Source organism: Lissotriton helveticus, chromosome 2_1, assembly GCF_964261635.1.
Source record: "Lissotriton helveticus chromosome 2_1, aLisHel1.1, whole genome shotgun sequence".
NCBI lineage: Eukaryota > Metazoa > Chordata > Amphibia > Caudata > Salamandridae > Lissotriton > Lissotriton helveticus.
Window position 1 is genome coordinate 436,705,852 of NC_136059.1, and position 20,729 is coordinate 436,726,580.

Below are 20,729 nucleotides of genomic sequence, written 5' to 3' on the forward strand. Positions count from 1 at the left end.
AACGAGTGGGGCAGAGGGCAGAAGGGCACAAAATGAGTGGGACAGAGGGCAGAAGGGCACAAAAACGAGTAGGACAGTGTGCAGAAGGGCACAAAAACGAGTCGGACAGATGGCAGAAAGGCACAAAAACGAGTGGGACAGAAGGCAGAAGGGCACAAAAACGAGTGGGACAGATGGCAGAAAGGCACAAAAACGAGTGGGACAGAAGGCAGAAGGGCACAAAAACGAGTGGGACAGATGGCAGAAAGGCACAAAAACGAGTGGGACAGAGGGCAGAAGGGCACAAAAACGAGTGGGACAGATGGCAGAAGGGCACAAAAATGAGTGGGACAGAGGGCAGAAGGGCACAAAAACGAGTGAGACAGATGGTAGAAAGGCACAAAAACAAGTCGGACAGATGGCAGAAAGGCACAAAAACGAGTGGGACAGAGGGCAGAAGGGCACAAAAACGAGTGGAACAGATGGCAGAAAGGCACAAAAACGAGTGGGACAGAGGGCAGAAGGGCACAAAAACGAGTGGAACAGAGGGCAGAAGGGCCCAAAAACGAGTGGGACAGAGGGCATAAGGGCACAAAAACGAGTAGGACGGAGTGCAGAAGGGCACAAAAACGAGTCGGACAGATGGCAGAAAGGCACAAAAATGAGTGGGACAGAAGGGCACAAAAACGAGTGGGACAGATGGCAGAAAGGCACAAAAACGAGTGGGACAGAAGGCAGAAGGGCACAAAAACGAGTGGGACAGATGGCAGAAAGGCACAAAAACGAGTGGGACAGAGGGCAGAAGGGCACAAAAACGACTTGAACAGAGGGCAGAAGGGCACAAAAATGAGTGGGACAGAGGGTAGAAGGGCACAAAAATGAGTGGGACAGATGGCAGAAGGGCACAAAAACAGTGGGACAGAGGGCAGAAGGGCACAAAAACGAGTGGGACAGATGGCAGAAGGGCACATAAACGAGTGGGACAGATGGCAGAAAGGCACAAAAACGAGTGGGACAGAGGGCAGAAGGGCACAAAAACGAGTGGGACTGATGGCAGAAGGGCACAAAAACGAGTGGGACAGAGGGCAGAGGGGCACAAAAACGAGTGGGGCAGAGATGCCGAAAGGCACAAAAACGAGTGGGACAGAGGGCAGAAGGGCACAAAAACGAGTGGGACAGATGGTAGAAAGGCACAAAAACGAGTGGGACAGATGGCAGAAAGGCACAAAAACGAGTGGGACAGAGGGCAGAAGGGCACAAAAACGAGTGGAACAGATGGCAGAAAGGCACAAAAACGAGTGGGACAGAGGGCAGAAGGGCACAAAAACGAGTGGAACAGAGGGCAGAAGGGCCCAAAAACGAGTGGGACAGAGGGCATAAGGGCACAAAAACGAGTAGGACAGAGTGCAGAAGGGCACAAAAACGAGTCGGACAGATGGCAGAAAGGCACAAAAACGAGTGGGACAGAAGGGCACAAAAACGAGTGGGACAGATGGCAGAAAGGCACAAAAACGAGTGGGACAGAAGGCAGAAGGGCACAAAAACGAGTGGGACAGATGGCAGAAAGGCACAAAAACGAGTGGGACAGAGGGCAGAAGGGCACAAAAGCGAGTGGGACAGATGGCAGAAGGGCACAAAAATGAGTGGGACAGAGGGCAGAAGGGCACAAAAACGAGTCAGACAAATGGTAGAAAGGCACAAAAACAAGTCGGACAGATGGCAGAAAGGCACAAAAACGAGTGGGACAGAGGGCAGAAGGGCACAAAAACGAGTGGAACAGATGGCAGAAAGGCACAAAAACGAGTGGGACAGAGGGCAGAAGGGCCCAAGAATGAGTGGGACAGAGGGCAGAAGGGCCCAAAAACGAGTGGGACAGAGGGCATAAGGGCACAAAAACGAGTGGGACAGATGGCAGAAAGGCACAAAAACGAGTGGGACAGAGGGCAGAAGGGCACAAAACGAGTGGGACAGATGGCAGAAAGGCACAAAAACGAGTGGGACAGAGGGCAGAAGGGCATAAAAACGAGTGGGACAGAGGGCAGAAGGGCACAAAAACAAGTGGGACCGAGGGCAGAAGGGCACAAAAGTGAGTGGGACAGATGGCAGAAAGGCACAAAAACAAGTGGGACAGTTGGCAGAAAGGAACAAAAACAGGCACAAAAACGAGTGGGACAGAGGGCAGAAGGGCACAAAAAAAGGTGGGACAGAGGGCAGAAGGTCACAAAAACGTGTGGAACAGAGGGCAGAAGTGCACAAAAACGAGTGGGATAGATGGCAGAAGGGCACAAAAATGAGTGGGACAGATGGCAGAAGGGCACAAAAACGAGTGGGACAGAGGGCAGAAGGGAACAAAAACGAGTGGGACAGAGGGCAGAGGGGCACAAAAACGAGTGGGGCAGAGATGCCGAAAGGCACAAAAATGAGTGGGACAGAGGGCAGAAGGGCACAAAAACGAGTGGGACAGATGGTAGAAAGGCACAAAAACGAGTGGGACAGTGGGCAGAAGGGCACAAAAACGAGTGGGACAGATGGCAGAAAGGCACAAAAACGAGTGGGACAGAGGGCAGAAGGGCACAAAAACATGTGGAACAGTGGGCAGAAGGGCACAAAAACGAGTGGGACATAGGGCAGAAGGGCACAAAAACGAGTGGGACAGATGGCAGAAAGGCACAAACAAAAACGAGTGGAACAGTTGGCAGAAAGGCACAAAAACGAGTGGGACAGAAGGCAGAAGGGCACAAAACGAGTGGGACAGAGGGCAGAAAGACCCAAAAACGAGTGGGGCAGAGGGCAGAAGGGCACAAAATGAGTGGGACAGAGGGCAGAAGGGCACAAAAACGAGTAGGACAGTGTGCAGAAGGGCACAAAAACGAGTCGGACAGATGGCAGAAAGGCACAAAAACGAGTGGGACAGAAGGCAGAAGGGCACAAAAACGAGTGGGACAGATGGCAGAAAGGCACAAAAACGAGTGGGACAGAAGGCAGAAGGGCACAAAAACGACTTGAACAGAGGGCAGAAGGGCACAAAAATGAGTGGGACAGAGGGTAGAAGGGCACAAAAATGAGTGGGACAGATGGCAGAAGGGCACAAAAACAGTGGGACAGAGGGCAGAAGGGCACAAAAACGAGTGGGACAGATGGCAGAAGGGCACATAAACGAGTGGGACAGATGGCAGAAAGGCACAAAAACGAGTGGGACAGAGGGCAGAAGGGCACAAAAACGAGTGGGACTGATGGCAGAAGGGCACAAAAACGAGTGGGACAGAGGGCAGAGGGGCACAAAAACGAGTGGGGCAGAGATGCCGAAAGGCACAAAAACGAGTGGGACAGAGGGCAGAAGGGCACAAAAACGAGTGGGACAGATGGTAGAAAGGCACAAAAACGAGTGGGACAGAAGGCAGAAGGGCACAAAAACGACTTGAACAGAGGGCAGAAGGGCACAAAAATGAGTGGGACAGAGGGTAGAAGGGCACAAAAATGAGTGGGACAGATGGCAGAAGGGCACAAAAACAGTGGGACAGAGGGCAGAAGGGCACAAAAACGAGTGGGACAGATGGCAGAAGGGCACATAAACGAGTGGGACAGATGGCAGAAAGGCACAAAAACGAGTGGGACAGAGGGCAGAAGGGCACAAAAACGAGTGGGACTGATGGCAGAAGGGCACAAAAACGAGTGGGACAGAGGGCAGAGGGGCACAAAAACGAGTGGGGCAGAGATGCCGAAAGGCACAAAAACGAGTGGGACAGAGGGCAGAAGGGCACAAAAACGAGTGGGACAGATGGTAGAAAGGCACAAAAACGAGTGGGACAGTGGGCAGAAGGGCACAAAAACGAGTGGGACAGATGGCAGAAAGGCACAAAAACGAGTGGGACAGAGGGCAGAAGGGCACAAAAACATGTGGAACAGTGGGCATAAGGGCACAAAAACGAGTGGGACATAGGGCAGAAGGGCACAAAAACGAGTGGGACAGATGGCAGAAAGGCACAAACAAAAACGAGTGGAACAGTTGGCAGAAAGGCACAAAAACGAGTGGGACAGAAGGCAGAAGGGCACAAAACGAGTGGGACAGAGGGCAGAAAGACCCAAAAACGAGTGGGGCAGAGGGCAGAAGGGCACAAAAACGAGTAGGACAGAGTGCAGAAGGGCACAAAAACGAGTCGAACAGATGGCAGAAAGGCACAAAAACAAGTGGGACAGAAGGCAGAAGGGCACAAAAACGAGTGGGACAGATGGCAGAAAGGCACAAAAACGAGTGGGACAGAAGGCAGAAGGGCACAAAAACGAGTGGGACAGATGGCAGAAAGGCACAAAAACGAGTGGAACAGAGGGCAGAAGGGCACAAAAACGAGTGGGACAGATGGCAGAAGGGCACAAAAATGAGTGGGACAGAGGGCAGAAGGGCACAAAAACGAGTGAGACAGATGGTAGAAAGGCACAAAAACAAGTCGGACAGATGGCAGAAAGGCACAAAAACGAGTGGGACAGAGGGCAGAAGGGCACAAAAACGAGTGGAACAGATGGCAGAAAGGCACAAAAACGAGTGGGACAGAGGGCAGAAGGGCACAAAAACGAGTGGAACAGAGGGCAGAAGGGCCCAAAAACGAGTGGGACAGAGGGCATAAGGGCACAAAAACGAGTAGGACAGAGTGCAGAAGGGCACAAAAACGAGTCGGACAGATGGCAGAAAGGCACAAAAACGAGTGGGACAGAAGGGCACAAAAACGAGTGGGACAGATGGCAGAAAGGCACAAAAACGAGTGGGACAGAAGGCAGAAGGGCACAAAAACGAGTGGGACAGATGGCAGAAAGGCACAAAAACGAGTGGGACAGAGGGCAGAAGGGCACAAAAGCGAGTGGGACAGATGGCAGAAGGGCACAAAAATGAGTGGGACAGAGGGCAGAAGGGCACAAAAACGAGTCAGACAAATGGTAGAAAGGCACAAAAACAAGTCGGACAGATGGCAGAAAGGCACAAAAACGAGTGGGACAGAGGGCAGAAGGGCACAAAAACGAGTGGAACAGATGGCAGAAAGGCACAAAAACGAGTGGGACAGAGGGCAGAAGGGCCCAAGAATGAGTGGGACAGAGGGCAGAAGGGCCCAAAAACGAGTGGGACAGAGGGCATAAGGGCACAAAAACGAGTGGGACAGATGGCAGAAAGGCACAAAAACGAGTGGGACAGAGGGCAGAAGGGCACAAAACGAGTGGGACAGATGGCAGAAAGGCACAAAAACGAGTGGGACAGAGGGCAGAAGGGCATAAAAACGAGTGGGACAGAGGGCAGAAGGGCACAAAAACAAGTGGGACCGAGGGCAGAAGGGCACAAAAGTGAGTGGGACAGATGGCAGAAAGGCACAAAAACAAGTGGGACAGTTGGCAGAAAGGAACAAAAACAGGCACAAAAACGAGTGGGACAGAGGGCAGAAGGGCACAAAAAAAGGTGGGACAGAGGGCAGAAGGTCACAAAAACGTGTGGAACAGAGGGCAGAAGTGCACAAAAACGAGTGGGATAGATGGCAGAAGGGCACAAAAATGAGTGGGACAGATGGCAGAAGGGCACAAAAACGAGTGGGACAGAGGGCAGAAGGGAACAAAAACGAGTGGGACAGAGGGCAGAAGGGCACGAAAACGAGTGGGACAGACGGCAGAAAGGCACAAAAACGAGTGGGACAGATGGCAGAAAGGCACAAAAACGAGTGGAACAAAAGGCAAAAGGGGCACAAAAACAAGGAAAAAAACGAGGAGGGCAGAAGGCACAAAAACGAGTGGGACAGATGGCAGAAGGGCACAAAAACGAGTGGGACAGAAGGCAGAAGGGCATAAAAACGAGTGGGCAGATGGCAGAAGGGCACAAAAACGAGTTGGACAGATGGCAGAAGGGCACAAAAACGAGTGGAACAGAGGGCAGAAGGGACCAAAAACGAGTGGAACAGAGGGCAGAAAGGTACAAAAACGAGTGGGACAGAAGGCAGAAAGGCAAAAAACGAGGGGAAAGTGAGGTGGAACAGAGGGCGGAAAGGCACAAAAAACGAGGGGAAAACTAAGTGGATAAGGCAGAAGGGCACAAAAATGAGTGGGACAGTGGGCAGAAGGTCACAAAAAAGAGTGGCACAGAGGGCAGATGGGCTCAAAAAACTAATGGCACAGAGGCAAAATACAGAATACAGAAATATAGGGGCAGCTACGGGCAGAGAGGCACGGGGCAGCGAGGGGAACAGAAGGGAAAACTGTGCAGAGACACGGGCAGCGAGGGGTACAGAAGGAAAGGCCGGGCAGAGAGAGCACAGGGACAGCGAGGGGAACAGAGGGAAGAAAAAGGGGCACGGACCACGTACAGGCAGCAGGGAAGACAGACAACAGCAGTCAGAGACACAACAATGAAAATACAGGCAATACAATAAATTTGCAAACTGCCTTTAAGACCTTTATTTTGGCTCTGTATGTGTGAAAATGCACCATCTTTTCACTTTTTAAAGTAAACGTTTTGAGTGCCATTTGGCGCCGCAGACACGCACGTTTTTATTACTGGTGCACATAGCCATGGTGGCAGCGCACAGAGACCCTCCACTGCCGCACACAGAGGAAAAAAATTAGAGGGAACATTGGACGCAGCTACATCCAGGGACAAACAGCCCAGCAAATCCTTCGAAAAGGACTCCCAGTCGGCAAAATCCCAAAACAAACCTAGGTCGTCGAAGCTTGTCCCCGAAAAGGTGCGCACGACGCCGAAGGAAAAAGACCCAAAAGCGACTTCGACGTCGACATCAAAGAGATCTTCCGAAACCCTCGACGCCGAACAGGTCACCGAGATGGAGAGGAAGAAGAGAAGGCTCGAGGCCGAAGTGGACAACATCCTGCAAAGGAAAAAGGATTCCGGCGAACGGATGAAAAGATTCACCATCCCGTCGAAGCCGACGACCATCGTCGAGGTCGAGGACGAAGAGGAGTTCGACGCCGAAGAGCCGCCGAAAACTCCGGAGCCCCAAGAACACCAAGCGGAAGAAGGCCTGTACTATTGCAAGGGAGAATGCGAGGAAGACCGGCAAACAAGTTTGGGCTCGGCATCCTCGATGGCACAGGACCTAGATTGGCAGGACCTCGACGCCGAAAGCCCAGATGAGGCCGTTGATATGTATCCTTCGAGGCCTTTGCCGCCAGATGACATTGACATCTATAATATGGTCATCAGAAACGCAGCAACAGCATATGGGTTGAAACTTGAGGAAGAAAAACCTGAACCCTGCTTCCTCTCAGAGACACTGCTCCCAACACAAACTAGAAGTCAATTCCTCCCCATGCTCCCAAGTGTCCCGACCAGGGAAGGGAAGCATTCAAGGAGCCCTCAATCTGCAGGTCTGCCATACCTAGGACAGAGAAGAAGTACAAACACTCCTCTAAGGATCCACCATACATACAGGGATCCATCACAGCTGACTCCATCATTGCAGCAACAGCCAGAAAGAGGGCCAATGTTCCCACAAACTCGGGTCCACTACCAGACAAGGGTACTAAGAGGATAGACCTCACTGGGAGGAAAATGGAGAGGAATGCAGCAGTCCACTGGCGCATTGCCAACTATAATGCCCTACTCAACAGGCATACGTACCAGCATTGGGAGGAGGTCGGACAGCTACTCAAACACCTCCCTGAGCAATACCAACAGAGAGCAACACACCTGGTGGAGGAAGGCAAGAATATAGCAAACTCATGCCTAAAATCAGCCCTGGATGCGGCAGACACATCCAGCAGACTCATGATGATTGGGGTTCGGATATTGCATAGAACTGGAAAAGAGGCCTCCAAACAGGAAACCAAAAAGAAAGGCGCGCTCTGCAAAAGAACTAGCGCTACTCCTGGAGGAAGCACAAGAACTTCTCCACAAGGAGGCAATAGAAACAGTACCATTCAAAGAAAGAAACAAGGGAGTGTACTCCAACTACTTCCTCGTGCCAAAATTGGACGAAACATTAAGACCCATCCTGGATCTACGGTTCCTTAAACCAATACATAAAAACTCAGAAATTCACAATGACATCCCTACAAGAAGTCATCCCTCAGATAAGGGACGAAGATTTTATGTCCACCATAGACCCCAAAGATGCCTACCTACTCATACCCAACAGACAACACAAACATCTACTGAGATTTGCCATAGACGAAGCGCACTACCAGTTCACCGCCCTGGCCTTCGACTAAAATCTGGACCATGGGTCTTCATCAAGTGCCTCGCTGCAGTAGCAGTGCACCTACGAAGGGAAGGGATTCATGCATACCCCTACCTCAACGACTGGCTAATAAAAGCAAGTTCCTACAAACAATGCCAAAGACATGCACAGTGGGTCACACAGGCGCTGACAGAACTAGGACTCTCCATACACTGGGGCAAATCCTCTATGGAACCAGAACAAGTGAAGATCTTCCTAGCAGCACAGATCAACACCATACAGAGCAAGGTGTTCCCCCGTGACAAGAGAACACTTGCCCTGCTGAAGGAGACACGTCTATACCAGAAGGGGCGAGCTTTGACAGTGAGGACAATGAGCAAGATCATGGGGAGAATGGCGTCCTGCATACACCTAGTCCCCAATTTACGACTCTACATGAGACCATTCTAGGATTGGCTCCAAAAGCAATGGTCACAAGCTACAGGGAGTTGGGAAGATCTAGTGGTTGTAACACACGCAGTGCAAGAGGAGATAGCGTGGTGGAACAAGGAGAACATAACAAAGGGGAAGCCTTTAACACCACCAAACCCAACAGTGACCATCACAACAGACGCATCCCAGAGGGGATGGGAAGCACACATGAACCAGCGCAAGGTGCGGAGTCTGTGGACTACAACAGGTGCGATCAAGCACATCAACTACCTAGAACTAAAGACTGTGGGACATATTATCAAGACAGGCGAAAATATTATTGCCGCTTTAGCTGCAGAAAACTGCTAAAACGGTGATAATGGGCTTTATAATATGCTCTATGGAATTCCAATTGAAGCCCATGTTAGATGTCCTACACATCTATCATGGGCTTCAACTGGAATTCCATAGAGCATTTTATCAAGTCCATTATCGCTGTTTTAGCATCAGTTTTCTGCCGCTAAAGCGGCGATAAATTCATCGCCTTTTTGATAATATGCCCCGTGTTCCTTGCCCTAAAAGCCTTCCAGAAAAAACTGTACAAGCAGAGAGTGTTGATACAAACTGACAACACAACAACAATGTTCTACATCAACAAACAGGGAGGAACACAGTCAGTTGCACTATCCAACCTAGCGCAGGATATATGGAGATGGGCCATCCCACTAGAAATAGACCTCCTGGCTATACACCTACCAGGAAAGGACAACGTGGAGGCAGACAGGCTCAGCAGCTCAGCAGGCATCCATCAGCATCCCACGAGTGGGAACTCAATGCACAGGAAGCGCAAAAGCTATTCAAAAAGTGGGGGACACCGAAAATAGACCTATTTGCAACATGCCAGAATGCAAAATGCCAATACTTCGCATCCAAGCAACCAGGGGAACAGTCCCAGGGGAATGCCCTATGGATAAGCTGGTCGAAAACATTTGCCTATGCTTTTCCCCTAATACCACTGATACACAGGGTACTCAGCAAATGCAGAACCAGCAACATGACACTGATTCTGGTGGCACCACAGTGGGCCAGACAGTCCTGATACTCACAAATAGTGGAGATGGCATAGGGACCACCTCACAAGTTCGCGAAAAGAAAAGACTTGCTCACCATGCAAAACGGGGAGGAACTCCACCACGAGCCAGAGAGCCTCTGCCTGGCGGATGTATGACATTACAACGCATGCTTTTACCACGCATGCCTTTACATCGCGGTTTTTACAACGCATGCCTTTACAACGCATAGCGCTTTGGGGTGCTGGATAGTGAATAGTTTCATTTACTACTCCAACTCCAGTCCCCGTGGACACTAGGGAAGGTGTTGGATAGTAAATTAAATCTATTCCCTATCCTAGAGCGCCCCCCAGCGCAATGCGTTGTAATGGTTTGCGTTGTAAAAGTTGCGTCGTAAAGGCACTGCGTGGTAAAAGTTGCATTGTAAAGGATGCTCATCTTCCACCCAGCCGCCACAAACATAACAAACCGCTGCAAAGTCTATGCACAGCATAGTGAATCCAGAAAGATTCACGCTGCAAAATGAATAGTTTCTTACCTGTCGTGTTGTTTTGCAGCTTGAAGATCTTTCTGGATTCACAAGCGAACCTACCCTTCTGCACCAAAAAGATGAGACAGGAGGAAAAGAGACTACAAAGACAACATACAGTCAAACTCTTTAAAAGAGACAAATCAGGAGTTCCTTAAAAAGAAGAAATAACCTGAAATGATTGGAAAAGGATGAATAACAATGACAAAAAAACAGGAGAAAAAAGAATCCGAAGATGGCGCCCAAGGGTGGGAGCTTCCGCAGGAAGCGTGCCGACATCACAGGAAGGACACCAAAAGGTGGGACGTCGACACCCACCTGGGCTACAAAAAAGAAAAAAGAGAAAAGACTACAATTCCGGACCCAACCAATAGACCGCGGAATAATGCACATCATGGTGAATCCAGAAAGATCTTCAAGCAGCAAAACAACACCGACAGGTAAGAAACTATTTGTTATTAAAAGACACTTCACTAACACATACAGATATTTCCTAGCCGGAGATATACACAAAGCACAAAGGGCCATATTACCAAGGTGAAGTATCGCCGCTTTTTCGGCGAATTGTGCCGAGAAAGCGGCAATACTTCTAGCACCCTATTAACAAGGGCCTGCTAACGCCTGCCTCAAGCCCACTTCGCATGTTAGCGAGAAACATCGCTAATGACATGCAAAGTGGGCGTTCCCACGTCCAACCACATGTAAAATGTGGTTGGATGTGGTAACACCCTATTACCAAGGCAGGGGTTGGGAGAAGGAGACCTGCGATAAACTTGTTTATCGCAGGTCTCCCAATGCCTTCTCTGATCAGGTGTTAGGCATTGATAACATTGGGGTGTGGATCATAAAGCTGAATCCACCCCCCCAAATTATCAAGGCACACATTAGCGCGTGACAACAGTGCTTGTTTTCACGCGCTAATGTTCCCCATCACCGGATTTAATATCGCCTACGTGTTGCGCGTTGATAATGACGCGGTAACACGGCGATAAAATCCGGCGATAGGGAAATGTGCGATGTGCGTTTTTTTAAAGCACATCTTGGTAATATGGCCCAAAATACTTTGCGAATGAAACAGGTAAGTAACACAGAATACACAGTGGTCCCCAGGAGGAGACCAAACCATATACTTAAATAGTGGTATGCCAACCACGACTTGAGTCAAGACAATTTTCAGTGGAGGTACAAGTGTCGGGTACACAAGGAACCACCCAAGGTGAGTATCGTGGAACCCCACGGAGGTTGTGTGCAGTGTATGAACCTAATTGCATTCCCGGTACAAATCAACCTGTGAGGCCTGGTTGCAATTATAAAGAAAGAGGACCCTTCCCCGTGGACCCTGAAGAAACCCTGTGGCAGACACGAGGCTGGAGAGCCACCCCACCCGTGGATAACTTATGAACCAGGATACCTGCTCCAGGGAAGCCGGGTGTATAGATGTGGAATGGTGTCGGAAGCTGCCGTTGAATCCAATGGAGGACTTCAGAAAGATGCCGCAGCTGGAGCAGGTGAAAGTATTCGGTGGAACACAAAGGTGGATTTAAGATGTGAAGAACCTGAAAGCAGGGGGAAGACTCTATGCCACTCAGGAGTGACCATGAGGCACCGAAGAAGAATGCCCACATATGTCAGGTGTTGCCGGAGAGCTGATGGTGACCTTGGAACTGCAGCTGTGTGGGCTAGGCAATGCTTTGGTTTACCAGGAGCTGTATAGAAGCTGTCCCACGTCAGATGTTGAGAGTTGAGGGGTCAGTGTCCTACGGGGGCACCAACGACCCTTGGCAACTGCAATCAACGTGGAAGTTGAAGAAGGTGCAATGTCAAGACCAGCAAGGTCCAGTACACTCACCACAAGTAGGAGAGTCAAGGCAGGCCCGAGCAATCAGGGGAGCACAAAGAATTTAAATGTGACCCTCGATAAGACCCACAGGCTGGAGGCCCTGGAGTCGCAAGAGGACCTCGAGCAGCTTACCAAAGAAGCAGGCCCACGGTGCAAGCACTGCGGTGTGGTCAAAAATTCTGGTCACTGGAGATGCTTGTGGTTGAGGCTATTTGGAGCCGGCAGTTCTTGATGGAAGGAAGCCAACAAGCCTTTGCAATGGCAAGTCGACACAGTGCACAGCCGTTCAGTTCCTGCAGCTCCGATGAGGCATACTGGCCTCAAACTTGGTGAGAGGACCTGGCAGGCCTCGAGGGATGTAGAGAACCATCACCTGTGTTCCTGAGCATTTCGTAGTCTGAAGGAGCCCAGGATCAGAAGACCAGTCAGCTTAGTTGCAATGCCTGCAGATGTTGGGAAGGTACTTCTTCACTTCAAGGGAGATTCCTTCAGATGTCTTGGATGCCAACAGGCCTTGGAAGTTTTCCTGTATGGAGCACAGGCACGGATGTTGCAGCAGACGGGCAGGTTGAAGAGATCAGGAGCAGAAGGAGTCTTCCCGGTTGCAGCCTTGATGCCCAAAGCGAAGTCCAGAATGCCCAGACAGTCGTAGTCAAAGTGGTGTTGAATTGAATTTTGTCCCATGACGAATCTAGGGACCCACTCTCAGGTAAGCCCTTAAGTACCCTATGGAAAGGGTTGGGGCGATTTATGATTCCCTCCCCGGAGAGGGTTTGGACAGTGGAAAGGATACTCCTATGTCCAGTTTTGCACCCGAGTGGGAGACAACTGCTCCCTGAGCTGGTTTGAACTGGACTATGCAAGGAGGGCACCAAATGTGCCCCTCAAGCAGACTAAGTGGAGCTGGCAAGAGCTCCTACCCGGCCCCAATATGCTAAACCCTGTCTGAGAGGTGGTCGAGCTTGGCTCAGCAGCAGGAGGGCAGAATTGTGTCTCTTGTCGGCAGTCTGGAAGACTGGCATCAGGAGCACTGAGGACCTAACAGAGGGTTTTACAGTGCTTGGAATCATACCTCCCACACCCTTTACAGTGTGGAAGGTATGGTTCCAACATGTTTGATACCAAACACAATAGGGTTCGTTACAGTCAGTTTTGAGATGGTCATCGCGTAATGACGCAGTACCCCTCTATAGGTGTAATGGCTTCTCACTGACAACCCAGGAGAATTTTCTCCATAGGATGTAGGGGTGTCCTGCTCACGCCAGGGCTCCCACACACTTAGAACCAAGCACCCTGCCTTCAGGATTGAAAAGGCCTGCCGTAGGGGTGAGTTATAGGTTTTAAGTGCCGTGACCTTAGATATAGGGAAACTATATCTTTCATGAGTGGTGCTAGCACCAGATTACACAGGCTGCAATGGCAGGCCTGTAGTTACAGTTTGAGTGGTCCCGAATGGGTGGTATAATGTATGCTTCAACCCATTGGGGAGCCCTGTAGTACCTACACCCTGGGTCCCTTAGTGCCATATACCAGGGACTTATAAGAGTACCCCAATATCCAATCTGGGACGTACCTAAGTATTTACTAAACCAATTTGGCTGGGGGAAACTGGGGTATTCATTTGCAGGATCCCAGTCAGACTAGTCAGAAACAGCATAGAACCAGGCAAAAAGTGGAGGTAACCAGAAACGCGGACCCTACATTCCTACAAACCTCTACGAAAATTCTTTATTGTGGCTATTACATCTTCCAGGAGGACATGGTAGTAGGGATCTTAGTCTATCTGGGTTCCCCTTTTGGGCTGTGTTCCCAACCTCATTCTGCTGTTCCTGGATAAAGGGTTTAATTTTAATGTTATCTTTGCTTCTGTCAAGGCGGCAACTTGGCAAATTCTTGATATCACTAGTTTTGCGCACGTCTAACTCTCCAGGACTTCTTCCTCTCTGTAAATGGCTTTTTGTCATGTATGGTGTTTTGTAACATGACTATGGGCCAGATGTAGGTAATCACAATTTACCGATTCTTTACCCCTCCCATGCTCATGACGAGCTGAGCTCGTCATGAGCCACGGTGGCTGTGTGCTCATGACGAGCTGAGCTCATCATAACTGCCACAACGCTCGCATGCGGGGCTAATTCCCCCGCTGTGCTGAACGTTCCACAGAAATGGGACTGGCCGTGATGAGCTGAGCTCGTCATGAGCACCGGGGAGCTGTGCGCGCCCCCAGCACAGCAGGGGAATTAGCCTCGCAGGCAAGGGGTTAAATACTGAGTTTTACCGATTCGGTATTTAAGAATCGGTAAATGTGATGTAGGTAATAAATCGGTAACATTTACCCATTCGGTACTATTCCTTATTACCTACATCTAGCCCTAGATCCGTGGTTCTCAAACTGTGCACCGCGGCACCCCGGTGCACCGTTATGAGTTGTCAGGGGAGCCGCGGGACGATGTGGGAAATTCCAGTGGCAAATATGCAACAACAGCGTGCCTCTGACACCATGAATTGAACAAATATTTGGAAAACCAATGGCAGCGCTAGAAATTTAGAAATGCCACCTGCATTATCGTGTAAAATCCACTGCTTTAAGGAAACAGAAATGGAAAGAAAGGGTAGTATGATCTTTAAGCAACATGCGGAGTGTGTGCCCAGGATGTCTTATCCCCAGGCTGCCACACATGACTGGGGGAGGGGGCTGAGGGGGCTGAAGCCCTTTGAGTCCAATGGGAGTTGCGCGCCTGAGTCTTAGGGCACAAAGAGAACAGGCATGGAGATAATGGATAGAGGGCACGAAGGGAGCAGACATTGAGAAAAGGGGCAGACTTAGAGCACGAAGGGAGCAGGCATGGAGGAAAGGGGCAGACTTAGAGCATGAAGGGAGCACTCATGGAGGAAAGGGGCAGTCTCAGCGCACAATGGGGGCAGGCATGGAGGAAAGGGGCAGTCTCAGGGCACAAAGGGAGCAGGCTTGGAGGAAAGGGGCAGTCTCAGGGCACAAAGGGAGAAATCATGGAGGGAAGGGGCAGTCTCAGGGCATGAAGGGAGCAGGCATGGAGGAAAGCGGCAGTCTCAGGCAGTCTCAGGGCACGAAGGAAGAAGGCATGGAGGAAAGGGGCAGTCTCAGGGCAGGAAGGGAGGAAAGGGGCAGTCTCAGGGCACGAAGGGAGAAGGGATGGAGGAAAGGGGCAGTCTCAGGGCACGAAGGGAGCAGGCATGGAGGAAAGGGGAAGTCTCAGGCAGTCTCAGGGCACGAAGGAAGAAGGCATGGAGGAAAGGGGCAGTCTCAGGGCAGGAAGGGAGGATAGGGGCAGTCTCAGGCAGTCTCAGGGCACGAAGGAAGAAAGGCATGGAGGAAAGGAGCAGTCTCAGGGCACAAAGGGAGCAGGCATGGAGGAAAGGGGCAGTCTCAGGGCACAAAGGGAGAAGGCATGGAGGGAAGGGGAAGGGGAAGCCTCAGGGCACAAAGGGAGCAGGCATGGATAGAAGGGGGAGTCAGAAGGCACGTATGGAGATGGCATGGACAGAAGGGGTAGTCGAAGGTCATGAAGAAAGGTGGCATGCACAGAAGGGGCAGTCTGAGGGCGCGAGGGCAGGCATGGACAGAGGGGGCAGTCAGAGTGCAACAGAAAGTACTCCCGAGGTCGTGCTTACATCCCCACCCACCCGTCTACCGGTAAAAAAATGGGGTGGAGCCACGGCCAACTGCCAATTAGGTCAAAGGGCCACGGGTCAAAAAAGTTTGGGAACCACTGCCCTAGATGACGACTTCTTCCCCGCTGAATCAGGTCTGTGACCTGTAATGTTTATGACAGCCAGAGCCTAGTGCAGTGCATGTGCAGTCCACTCATGGTGTTGTTACCTTGTGGATGGGTGGCACCTCTATCTAGGATATCTAGGTTCACTGTCTGAATATAATCTACAGAAGAGTTGTCTGACACAACAGTGTCCTAAATTTCGTTTACATACATATTCTCCCATTGGGTGTAGATTTTGTATAAACAACAATAATGTGGTATTATACTTTGATGTCTTCTGCTCTGCTTTTACCATCTTTACTTCCCATTATCGGCTAGATATTGGGGAGCGATGGACGTGGGAGAGCCTGAGTCTTTGGGGATTGAGACCTGACGGCTTGTGGATGTTCTTCCTGATTTAGTGTACTCCTGTTGTACTGGGATTCTTGTGTGAGCGTACTTTGTTGGGATCGGGTCCTGGATTTACTGCTCTGGTATAGTAAGGACTTGGATGAGGATGGGTGATCGGGGTATTGAAGATCAGAACATCAAAGCAAGAGTGTAAGCCTCAGTGTCTTTTACTGGCAAACGAGTGAAAGGTGGAATAAAATTTGAAGGGAGATTTGGTTAATAGCAGAACAAAACCGAGTGCAATATCTAGTACATAATTACAAAAAGGGGGTGATGATGGACAGAGTATCTGAGTTAATCAGAACACTCCTACCCAGTCAACAGATCAGGGCTTGATCCATCACCGTTTTTTAGCTCACTGCACCATCCCAGTTCAGAACCTGGCTATATGCAAATTAGTCTGTCCCTGGCCCAGTGCATCATGGGAACAGGGCAGACCAAACTACCAAGCCAATTCTTCACTGGAAAGGAAACAAGCTTCCGGGGACCGGTTTCTGGCATTACAGCCGTCTTCGGCCCGGCTTGCTTGAATCCTGATGGTGCAATGAGCAAGGGACTCATGTCTGAGCATACCCTTCCACACTCATGGTGGCCAAAATAATTACAAAAAGGGGGTGGTGATGGACAGAGTATCTGAGTTAATCAGAACACTCCTACCCAGTCAACAGATCAGGGCTTGATCCATCACCGTTTTTTAGCTCACTGCACCATCCCAGTTCAGAACCTGGCTATATGCAAATTAGTCTGTCCCTGGCCCAGTGCATCATGGGAACAGGGCAGTGGAAGGGTATGCTCAGACATGAGTCCCTTGCTCATTGCACCATCAGGATTCAAGCAAGCCGGGCCGAAGACGGCTGTAATGCCAGAAACCGGTCCCCGGAAGCTTGGGATGGTGCAATGAGCTAAAAAACGGTGTTGGATCTAGCCCTGATCTCTTGACTGGGTAAGAGTATTCTGCTTAATTCAGAGACTCTGTCCATCACCACCCCTTGTTGTAAATAATTTTGTCCACCCTAAGCGTGGAAGGGTATACTCAGATGTGAGTCCCTTGCTCATTGCACCATCAGGATTCAAGCAAGCCGGGCCGAAGACGGCTGAAATGCCAGAAACCGGTCCCCGGAAGCTTGTTTCCTTCCCAGTGTAAGAATTGGCTTTTGTAGTCTGGTCTGCCCTGTTCCCATGATGCACTGGGCCAGGGACAGACTAATTTGCATACAGCCAGGTTCTGAAACTGGGATGGTGCAATGAGCTAAAAAACGGTGTTGGATCTAGCCCTGATCTCTTGACTGGGTGAGAGTATTCTGCTTAATTCAGAGACTCTGTCCATCACCACCCCTTGTTGTAAATAATTTTGTCCACCCTAAGCGTGGAAGGGTATACTCAGATGTGAGTCCCTTGCTCATTGCACCATCAGGATTCAAGCAAGCCGGGCCGAAGACGGCTGAAATGCCAGAAACCGGTCCCCGGAAGCTTGTTTCCTTCCCAGTGTAAGAATTGGCTTTTGTAGTCTGGTCTGCCCTGTTCCCATGATGCACTGGGCCAGGGACAGACTAATTTGCATACAGCCAGGTTCTGAAACTGGGATGGTGCAATGAGCTAAAAAACGGTGTTGGATCTAGCCCTGATCTCTTGACTGGGTGAGAGTATTCTGCTTAATTCAGAGACTCTGTCCATCACCACCCCTTGTTGTAAATAATTTTGTCCACCCTAAGCGTGGAAGGGTATACTCAGATGTGAGTCCCTTGCTCATTGCACCATCAGGATTCAAGCAAGCCGGGCCGAAGACGGCTGAAATGCCAGAAACCGGTCCCCGGAAGCTTGTTTCCTTCCCAGTGTAAGAATTGGCTTTTGTAGTCTGGTCTGCCCTGTTCCCATGATGCACTGGGCCAGGGACAGACTAATTTGCATACAGCCAGGTTCTGAAACTGGGATGGTGCAATGAGCTAAAAAACGGTGTTGGATCTAGCCCTGATCTCTTGACTGGGTGAGAGTATTCTGCTTAATTCAGAGACTCTGTCCATCACCACCCCTTGTTGTAAATAATTTTGTCCACCCTAAGCGTGGAAGGGTATACTCAGATGTGAGTCCCTTGCTCATTGCACCATCAGGATTCAAGCAAGCTGGGCCGAAGACGGCTGAAATGCCAGAAACCGGTCCCCGGAAGCTTGTTTCCTTCCCAGTGTAAGAATTGGCTTTTGTAGTCTGGTCTGCCCTGTTCCCATGATGCACTGGGCCAGGGACAGACTAATTTGCATACAGCCAGGTTCTGAAACTGGGATGGTGCAATGAGCTAAAAAACGGTGTTGGATCTAGCCCTGATCTCTTGACTGGGTGAGAGTATTCTGCTTAATTCAGAGACTCTGTCCATCACCACCCCTTGTTGTAAGCAATATCTAGTACAACAGCTATTGTGTGTCAAACCACTTTAAAAGCCTCGTCCTTGTGTTTTTTTTCCCTGCAGAATGGTGCCCTGGCAATTTTAGGGAACAACATTCCATCGCTTAGGTCCCTAAGTATCCTTCGGCCGGTGAGAGCCTTGAGACCACTGCGAATCATTTCCCGCTGGGAAGGAATGCGGGTAAGGTGATTCTAACAAACCATATTTACCACGTCTCTTTGTAATATCAATGGATAGACAAAAGATGGTGTGCTCCAAATAATGGCACTGTGTATTATCTTGAGTTTCATCGGAAAACTCGGAAAGTTTAAAGTCTATAAGTGAACACATCAGCTACTGACAATAAGAAGGGACAACTCCAATAGAGCTGGCATTGTTACAGTGTGAACAGTTAGACAAATGTACAGGCATACACAGAGAACATACATTTAATCACAAATGCCAGTATAGCTGGTGGCTGGGCACTCCACTTACTGAGGCTACATTACAATCACACATAGCCAACATTGTGGAATGATACTGTTTATTGTGGTACGTGTTTTTGCTAATATATTAAAGAAACTAAAGTAAACTAAATGTAACATGTTAGTTCATCAGTCGGAGCGGTCAGTAATGCGGGGAAAGGTAGATGAAGAAAAGAGAATCCTCTTCATTAAAGGCATACTAGATGGTCTGCTTAGAAATTTAGAAAAAGATAGATGTTCACAAATAAAAAAACACACCAGCTAAAATAGCTCAGAATATTTGCTTATATCTGTGTATTGCAACATACAATTGCCCTCCTAATTTAAGTTCCACATCCCAGCTGAGGGTTAATGTTCCTTGTCCTAAATATCAGTGAGTGGCACATCACAGGTTTGAATTCCAGCACGATAAAGTAATTACAACAAAGTTAGGTAAAACAAACATCTGTTATGTCTAGTGCTATGTAACCACAATACTGTAGCAAAAAGAAAACAGAACCATGAACATTGAATTGGTGAAATGCTGTATTATTCTCAGGCACTGGTACATACTCTGGGCCACATTCCAGGCCATCATTTCTTTTCTTTGCTCAATCTATTTTTGGGTTGGGGTAGTGTAGGGGTGGGAGTAGTGTGGGTTGTGTAGTAGTGTTTTAGGGTTTTGGGTAGTGTAGGGGTGGGAGTAGTGTAGGTAGTGTAGTGTGGTAGTGTTTTTGGGTTAGGGGTAGTATAGGAGTGGGAGGAGTGTGTTGTGTAGGTGTAGGGGTAGGGTTGTCACTTGCATACTTTTACCACAAGTATAGCTTTACCACGCATGCCTTTGCGTTGTAATGGCATGCGTGGTAAAGGCATACTCGTGGTAAAAGTATGCGATGTAATGGAATGCGATGTCATTGACATTGCGTAGTAATACCCGTGTTGTAATGGCATGCGTGGTATTAGTATGCGATGTAATGACATACATCCGTCTAAAGGGGCAGGAGGAAAAAAAATAATTTACTACGGTTCATACAAGATGGACAAGACACCGCTGCTGATTCCCTAGCTGTATGACTCAGAGCTGAAAACACAGAGCTCCATGCATTAGGAGAAATTGGTGCACACTGGTGTACCAGCAGTTATTGGCAGATTCAGGACCGTAAATGTCAAGTTGGCATTTCAGAATGGAAGTTTACCATACAGTGCCACAAGAGCCTCAGCTTTAAAAGGGAAATGTAGAACAAACTGGTTCAAACAATTAAAATTTCATGTAAGTATTTTAGCATCGTTTACACAATACACAAGGCCTGATTTGCTGACTGCTATGGAGGATTTTAGGCAGGGACATGCACCCACCCACAAAGGGGTAAGCACACTGCTCTTCACAAACTGCCCTTCTAAAGTTATTTCAGCCAAAAGGACACAAAACAATAGTAAATATATGTGATTCCAGTACCACATATAGCCAATCATTGATGCTGCAACGCCCTCCTGTAGAAAATAATGACAATAGGGACTTCAAATAAATCTTCAGTGGAAATAATGATGTATTACATTGAATTATTTAAGCTAGTGAAATCATGAAATACATTTAATTTAATGTTAACTAAATTAACTAAAAATAAAACCTTAACAGGATTATTTACAAACTTCTTGCGCCACCTGTGCATCACTTTTTGTGACGCACCAGCAGCGCATTTTACTGCGCTTTCAAGGACAGGAAAAGCAACCCTCTGTGGCTTTTTTTGT

At 49.2% G+C, this 20,729-nt stretch overlaps 1 protein-coding gene across 1 annotated transcript in view; it reads left to right on the forward strand.

Annotated features, from left to right (window-relative positions):
* The window catches only part of LOC144818033 (sodium channel protein 1 brain-like), a 488,227-nt gene that overhangs the window by 47,241 nt on the left and 420,257 nt on the right, over nucleotides 1-20,729 (forward strand). Inside the window, exon 3 of the mRNA XM_078675065.1 lies at nucleotides 18,601-18,717. Coding sequence (XP_078531191.1) covers nucleotides 18,601-18,717 — 117 coding nt within the window. The remainder of the gene's footprint in view (nucleotides 1-18,600; nucleotides 18,718-20,729) is intronic.